General features: G+C 50.6%; 2 protein-coding genes across 2 annotated transcripts; both read left to right on the top strand.

Moving 5' to 3' along the window:
* Nucleotides 1-203: 203 nt before the first annotated feature.
* On the top strand, nucleotides 204-2,041 carry HO173_009835 (uncharacterized protein; the record flags this gene model as incomplete). Its single annotated transcript, XM_037311723.1, has 2 exons — nucleotides 204-443; nucleotides 494-2,041. The coding sequence occupies 2 exons, from the start codon at nucleotides 204-206 to the stop codon at nucleotides 2,039-2,041; spliced, it is 1,788 nt and encodes a 595-aa protein (XP_037161429.1).
* Nucleotides 2,042-4,820: 2,779 nt separating this feature from the next.
* HO173_009834 (uncharacterized protein) lies at nucleotides 4,821-7,513 on the top strand (the record flags this gene model as incomplete). The annotated part of the gene is made up of 2 exons (XM_037311722.1): nucleotides 4,821-5,471; nucleotides 5,522-7,513. The coding sequence occupies 2 exons, from the start codon at nucleotides 4,821-4,823 to the stop codon at nucleotides 7,511-7,513; spliced, it is 2,643 nt and encodes an 880-aa protein (XP_037161428.1).
* Between the last annotated feature and the right edge of the window lie 352 nt (nucleotides 7,514-7,865).

The following is a 7,865-nucleotide window of genomic DNA, read 5'->3' as shown; positions in this document are numbered from 1 at the left end:
CTGCTATCTGGCTTAAGTACTGATATTAAAAGTGAAAATAGTACCAGGCGGTTGTGGTGACCTCGTTCGGCCAAAAGTTTCGCCGAGGGCAGTGAATTCTTGTAGGGCTGAGAGAGTTCCCTGGGAGGTTCTTGTTTGACAGCCACGATCTCGAACCGTGCGCCCTTTTCAGACCACCATTGTCTGGGTAGTATACCCTCATCATGGCGCAGGGTATCGATACTGCATCTGAGGATGCGAACTTCAAGGTGGCATCAAACCCGGCGAATGCTAAAAACCAGCCTCCACCAGAAAGTCCCGAGAGCATAAAGACCCGGGGCCTTGTCATCCTATCCTTCTGGGCTGTAGTTGTTTTGCTTGGCTTACCAGTATGGCTATGGACTACCTCCATATACCGGGCGAGTTTGCCGCTCCAAGACATGTTAGACTGGGCTGATGGGAAGGTACTCGTCCCATTCTGGATGGTGTACATTATTCGCTGAACATATTGCAGGCCTGCAAACCCACATTCCCTCTTCAGATCACCATCGAAGCACCACTTCTTCAAGAACCTGAAGCAGCACATCTCGTTCGTATGACCCAACATGCACTCGACGACCTCAATGAGTTCTCCGCCCACCATCTGCGTTTGCGATTGGCAAAGTCCTTCCTCCCTCGAGATCCTCAAAACGCGTCAATGGCGGTAATACAAGATGGATATGCCGCTGGGTCTCACACACAATATGGCCGCACGGACGTGCTGGATGAGGAAGCTTTGACGGTCAGAATCCTGCCAAAGACCGGTGCTCAAGCAGCTTCAGCAGAACTGCGGTCTCATTCAACCAGGCTCGACGTGTTCTATGCCTCTAATCAGACGCCCTCGGTCTCCTCGAGCTCTTCAAACTTGGCTACTTTCATCGCCACCAAGCTGCAGGAGCTGTTCGCCGAGGAGCAAGCTATCATCGCCAATATCCTCCAGTCCGCCCAAACAAAGAGTCAAGCACCTCAGATGTCCTCATCTGCGTCTTCTGCGACGAGAGAGCTCAGATCAAGGTCCCATAGATCTGTCAATCCAGAACTTGTGGCGAAACTGGATAGCCGTATGGCTCGATCTCTCAAATACGCGCCAACATATCACATAACCGTGTCCCTCTTCACGCCTTCTGCTGCACCATCGTCATGGGAGATCGAGTCGGCCCTTGCGGAGTACTTCACCCCGCTGCTTGATTCCATATCTGGTGTGAGTAATTTCACCGTTGATACTCAGGTGCAATTGTATGCGACATTCTCTCCATCGGTCCATTCACCAGAATACGACACAGAGCAACAGATATGGACCCTGCGAGAAGAAGATCTGAGTGGGTTCATTAACGCGGCTGAATGGCCTTTGAGCCCAAGCATAGGGGCTGGACCAACGCTCAACTTTGTACTCTACGTGCCTAATCCCTCGACATCACCACTGGTGGTCAAGGGAAGCCAAGCTTCGGGCTGGCTGATCCCTCAATGGGGTGGTGTGGTGATCTTGAACCCTCAAGATGCCAATGCTACCTCCAATGAAGCGACTCTGTCCAAGGAATCGATCCGGCCAGCGCTCCTGACCTTCTCCCATCAGCTACTATCATTCTTGGGAGCTCCTCAAACTCCTCCATCCCTACCGCTACAGCTACAAACTCTCACTCGCATACGTGCCGCATCGCTTCTTCTGTCTGCATCATCAACTATGGGGTCGTTAGCTAATCTTACCGTGGCCTTGCCTTCAATTGCCATTCCGGAGACGGTATCATCGGCAGTTGACACTACGATGATGCATCTACGGACCACGTGTGATGCTTTGAAGGAAGGTAGATTCAGGGATGCCTTGAAAAATGCTCGGATCGCTGAGGTTCAAGCTGAGAAGGGGTTCTTCGAAAAGAGTATGGTTGGCCAAGTCTACTTCCCAGACGAGCATAAGGTCGCTGTCTATCTGCCATTACTGGGGCCTGTAGGTGTGCCATTAGTCATGAGCGCTTTAAAGGAGTTGAGAAGACTATGGGCCTCAAGAAAAGCAGGGCAGCAGGGCTGAATACGCTGAAGTCTGGCAGACTCTGGAATATGGGTCAATTGCATATCTTGCAGAAGCCAGGCCCACTAGCCACTCAAAACAACAGGTTCCGAGGAACAGCACCTCTACTTTGGCACAAGATGTGTGGTTGTTGACCGCTCAGCATGCCGGACTATGGAGGGCAAGAGTGCTTCATCGGCCCAGAGAGACTGGTCGTTGAACTTCGAGAAGTTCGAATGGCAAGCCTAGAAATCATTGACTTGCTCCGTAAGCGATTGTTGACCGTTCAGAACGACAATGCCCGGTAATTATATATCATCAAAATACGCGTGGTCGTTGATCGCTTTAGAAATTTGGACCGTGGAGGACACATCTGTTACATCCTCACAAGGCGACTAGTTTTTGACCAACCAGAGGGTTACATTGTGAGGATTGAACCACTTCGCATCTGCTCGGTTCCCAATCTTCTATGAACAATGAGTGGTGGAGGTTCGACGTCAGAGCCAGCTACTTCGAAAGACATTTTGAGGCGTTGCGGCTTTGAACACTCGGGATTGTCCACGAATGCAACGTTTTCATAAAAAAAATTCAACATAGCCCTCCGAGTTGCATCTGAAGGGCCTCAGGCATTTCGCTTGCTCCGGTTCCCAGCGATACTGATCACCAAAACTGCGATATAAGCCTCTGAAATCGCTTGCAAGCGACCATGAACTCTTCTCGTCTTCTACGCGCTGCTCGCTATCTTCGCCAGGTCTGGCCTTCTCAATGAACATTGTCGTTGTGACCGCCGTATATATGCACCTCTGAGACCTGCCAACCCCTTTAATTGCAAATACGATCCTATCTCGAGGTTCGTGGTTAAAATGATTATTCTCATCTCTTCCTGCACTGTTGAATAAAGGTTAGTTCAATGCACGTACTGCCGTGCCGCTCCTTTTTGCGCGGGGGGCCTGGGCGATCCCTGCCTTGATGGATAGGAAGCAAGAGCCGTTCATTAATGGCGCTTGCTGTTTTTTGGGACAGAAAACTGCAGAGCTGTCAGTAAAAGGGGACCGATGTTACGCGGCAACCAAAAAGGTAAGGTTGGCCTACGGGGACGTACTCCAGGAATATATTAGAGGAAAAGAGGAATACGCAGATATCCGCACTCTCTGTTACCTTTTAGTGTGATACCCATGCCATTGTGATGCAAATATCCGTCATTTCCCTGCTAAAAAGGCACCTAAGCGAAATTGCTTGCTTATTGTGCATGGAGCCACGGCGATCCTGCCCGGCTGCGTACCATGAAACAACGTTGATTCGGTTTCCTGCGTCGATGTACGGATTGCGTCTGCAGCCTTGACAATCGAGACGAGATGTCAACTAAGCGTTTGCCAGAAAAAAGAATACCTACAATTTTGAGCACAGAAGCTTTCAGTGCGCGGGCGACACTACCATTTCGAGCCTAATCTTTCAATGTTTCAAACAAAGTTGAGCGCCTGGATCTTGTAAGCTAGCCGGCGTGGGAAGTTTGACGCCTTGGCTTGCAGAATTTTTGGCTTCGATCAAATTCTCGGTAACCAAGGCTTGGGCGTCGGTTGAATGCAGCAGGACAATCCCCTCGACACAACCAGGCTCACAAGAATCCTCATAGATCGGGCGCCGTGCATTTGCATGAAGTCTATTGGCACGTGGTTCTCCAATTCTCCATTGTGGGCAGATCTGTGGGGGGGCGTTAGAGCGGGAGGCTCGGTGCTTGATGATTTGGGGCGGAGTTGGCAGCATGATAAGGTACGCTTTCCCCCAGATTTTTCATATGCGTGCCAGTCGGAAGATTGTTTGAAAAGCTTATGACGACGCTGTTGAGCCTTAACGCGATGACTATCTCCCGTCGCCACGTCGCAAATAGCACGACGGGTGTCATGACAAGCAGACTTTGAGACAAGGGGAGTTTGTTGGAGCGCTTCTCCGAAAAATAAGAAGAATTCTCAAACATCATGTCGTTGCCCTCCATCATTTCTACTTTAGAAGGTCCCGGCCCGTAAAACGGAATAAAACGTGGGCAGCGAGCCAATCATATTGGCGCAATGATGCCAGGGGTCGAAATATGCTGTTCATTCATCTCAGGAACAAGCAAGTTCAAAGGCCCATGCACAAATCAGATCAATCCGGCCCTGGAGACAAGATCGCATATCGCATTGATGCAAGTTATCTCGACTCGAAATAATTCGCTCTTACATAATTGCATGGATAATAGAGCTCCGACTCTGGCCGTCATACATATATTCTACCGTAACTTTACATTAATTACCATGAGATTATTCACAGAGATTGTCATAGAATCATCAATCATCACCAACAATAAAGTATCATCGCCGCCACACCGCTCCGTAATTTCTCCCTTCTGAGTTCTGACTCTTCTAATAAAGTCATACTTTGACATCTCAGCGCCACAGGCTTCGTAACTTTCAACTTGTGATCTCAGCAATCGAGGCTAGACGTGTTTGAAGCGTCTCATTTTCCAATTCCAATCCAAAGTTTCCAGCCCAATCTCCACCAAGCCGAGCTCCCACCGAACTTTGACGGCTGGGGGATCTTTGGCGTCGAGATCCAGGTACAGGGATCTGTCTGCAATTCTGACTTCAGCTCCCCAATCCTTCTGTGCTCCTACTTTACATCATCCGCCATAATCAGACGAGAGTAGATTGACTGAAACTTCACCCCGTCAAAACTTCTCGCTCATGCCATTTCTTCCTCACTGATACCCCTCCCCCCTTCCTCTCACCAACCCCCACATTCTCAACCACTTTCGCCGCCCACCATGTCAGGAAGGAGTGCCTACGTGCGCAAGCAAAACTTCGAACAAGCAGATAAACGAGCATTCAAGGAATACTCTGAATATGGACATGATGATCCTTTCTTCTATGGCTATCCTGGCGGACCAATGTCCGCGTCCAGGCCAAACTTCTCCGCAACTCCCTCATACCAGTCTTCGCACCACTCCAATTCGCGCCGCCGATCAGCATCTTCTACAAGCAGCACGTATGGATACCCTCTTCCTCATATGCCTTCACACATGCGGAAGCCTCGCCCAATAATCGTTGCTTCAGCAATTGAAAAGAGTGACTTTCGAACACACCTCGATGGCATGAGCTCGAGTCTGCGCGGCAAGCTTGGGGGGTTGATCAAAGGGAAGAAGGACAATGCAGAGAAGCCAAAGCCGCGGCCATTTACATCTACCATGAACTCGGATATCCCAAATCGGAGCGAGAATTACACACCTTCTGTGGATGCTGTACCGTCTCTGACATCGAGCACTTCTCCCTCAGAGGGTCAGGCGACTCTCTCTTCAAGTGGCCACCATACTCCCTCATCACGTCAGAGACAGCAGCAAGAGTCCGTCATACATAAGATTAGGAGATTTGAAGGTGGTGGAAAGCTGCCTCAGCTGGGCTGGAAGTCTCTCTCGAATGTAAGCATTTGCCAAAGCGCATTGGTGAACCTTACGCTGACAGGAATCAGAATCCTGAATTGTGGGACGAGAAAGGGGACACATTCGTTTACATGTATATGCAAGCTTCACGGACGAAGCCACCTCCTTCCTTCCGCATCAATTCTCGAATCATCAAGCAATCCGGGTCCAAGGCGTTCATAGACCGGCTGTACAACGTCACGGAGCCTGAAGGCTGGCCTCAATTTTATCCTAATGACGAACACGCTCTGAGAGAGGAGTCGCCAGAAGATGCCGACATGTACAATGCGTATGGATCTCACGGTGAAGACGGCGACATTGATGCCATACGTCCTGTTGACGATTCGAAGCCTCACGTCCAAAGGGCGCCAAGTGGCATCCAGCATGAGATTTACATACCGTGGCCGGGAGCAGAGACTGGAATACACTCGACAATATGGCACATCACCACCCGAAACTTCTTCGCCGTCATGTACGATGCTAGCGCCTTGGTCGGCACGACACTACATGAGGCAATGACCAAGCTGTCTGAACGTATCGTTATGTATCCAGACTATTTGGATAAAAGTATCAACAAGGTAGACTGGATTACAGACTACATTGTCCGTCACAAGTTTGATGATGTTCGAAACAACCCATCCTATGCAGCCTCATTGCTGGCCTTTAGCGAGGCGCCTGGCGTGCAGTGGAGAGAAGGCTACATCGAAGCCTTTGTGCACTGTGTAGGCATGCTGGACATGGGCCTTCAGACGATTCCGGAATGGCGTCACGTTACACCTCATACTAAGATGTTCCTGCAGAACGCGAGCATGGAGATTGAAGAGCGAATCACCCGGGCTCAAGGGTGGCTGCTGTCTTTCGACTTCGGCGAGATGTGGCCTCACACTGCTCTTCCGGCTTCCGTTACTCGCGGCTGCTTTGACCGACTGAGGAAATGGCTTTGCAAATACTACGAGAATGCCTTCCTGCATTGGCCACCGACTAATGACCAGATTTGGCTGACCCGCGACACGGTCATGCGTCTCAAGAATGATTTCGAGGGCTTGTACGATTACCTGGTCGACCGTGACGTGATGTTCGATGGCACAGAGTATCGCCCAGGACAGAAGTGGGCTATCACCAGCCGATCTGGCCAGAACTTCCGTGCGGATACTTTCGAGCTTCCTTTCACCGATATCCTTCTTGGCTTCGACAAACGCAACGACTTCCCCCATATCCCTCATCCTTATCCCATCACGCCCACCTCGGTCCCCACCCAATCCAAGTCTAAATCCACATGGATTGTCAAGAAGCCAATCTCGCCCGCAGACCTACTGGCTCAATCCCGCCGCAAAGCACTGTCCTACGCAGAAGCTAGCAATGTCTACACTCTCCGTGACCAATATATGCACACCGACCTCGTCACGAATTTCATACGTTTCGAGCAGAGCGATCAGGTGGAGACTCTTGACCCGTTCGAGGCACGCCGCGGCCGTTGGATCCTTATATATGGTGTTCTACAGGTCCTTGCTACCATCTCTGTCGACAGTCCAAATCTCCGTTTCAAAGAAGGCGCGCAATACCACCTCTGCCCACAAATGAAAGGCGTAGTACCCTGGGCCGAGCGAGGCTCCCCGCCCGAAGCAGAAGCCGAGCACAAGCGTAGTCATTGCTGGGTCATACCCGAAACGTGGGGTCCCGTTCTTCCCAAAGCTCGTCCCAACGCGCACAAACCCATCCTATGGGGCCAATACGGCGATGGTAGAACTCGAGGAGCAAGCTCGGAGTCTGATCCTACCCTGGACCCTCCCGGCCCCAAACCACACGATGCTAGCCTCGGGAGGAAAAGAGCTGAGGAGTGGGTTGCGACTAGTGGTGGCCCAGAGGTGGGAATGGGGGATATTGGCAGTGAGATGAATGCGAATAACATGGATGAAGTTAGAAGTACAGTGAAAAGTGAGGGAAGTGGAGAGCATAGTACTGAGAGTGCTGCAGAAGCTGCCAGGAGAAGGAGGGCGATGGTGCATGGGTTCACGGATTTTCAGCCACCTAGTGAGTGGTGAGCTGGATTATGGGTCATGGGTTAATGGGGTAATGGAATACCATGGGGGGCATATGTTCCTCTTTCTGTTGATACCAGTTATAGGGTCTTTGAGCAGGGCGCCCAACGGGTAACGATTACTGGCGTCTCTTATCTTACCCCGCCAGAGAGCATGGTCAATGATAAGACAGGCATGAGTATATGGTATATTTGTGTACGGGCTGTATACAGATCAGTATCATTCATCAAGAAGAACCCGTCTTCCCATGAGTCCCATGCTGGCAAACCTTGGTGACGTGGTCACTTCGACATATTCCTATCCGCGAAAAAGTGCAAAAGAGCCATTCCATCCGACAATCGTAGTCGCAATTCTC

Source organism: Letharia columbiana, assembly GCF_014066305.1.
Source record: "Letharia columbiana isolate WasteWater2 chromosome Unknown Sc0000043_s0, whole genome shotgun sequence".
NCBI classification, from domain to species: domain Eukaryota; kingdom Fungi; phylum Ascomycota; class Lecanoromycetes; order Lecanorales; family Parmeliaceae; genus Letharia; species Letharia columbiana.
Note: the sequence above shows the minus strand (reverse complement) of the source record. Positions and strands in the feature narration are given on the sequence as shown.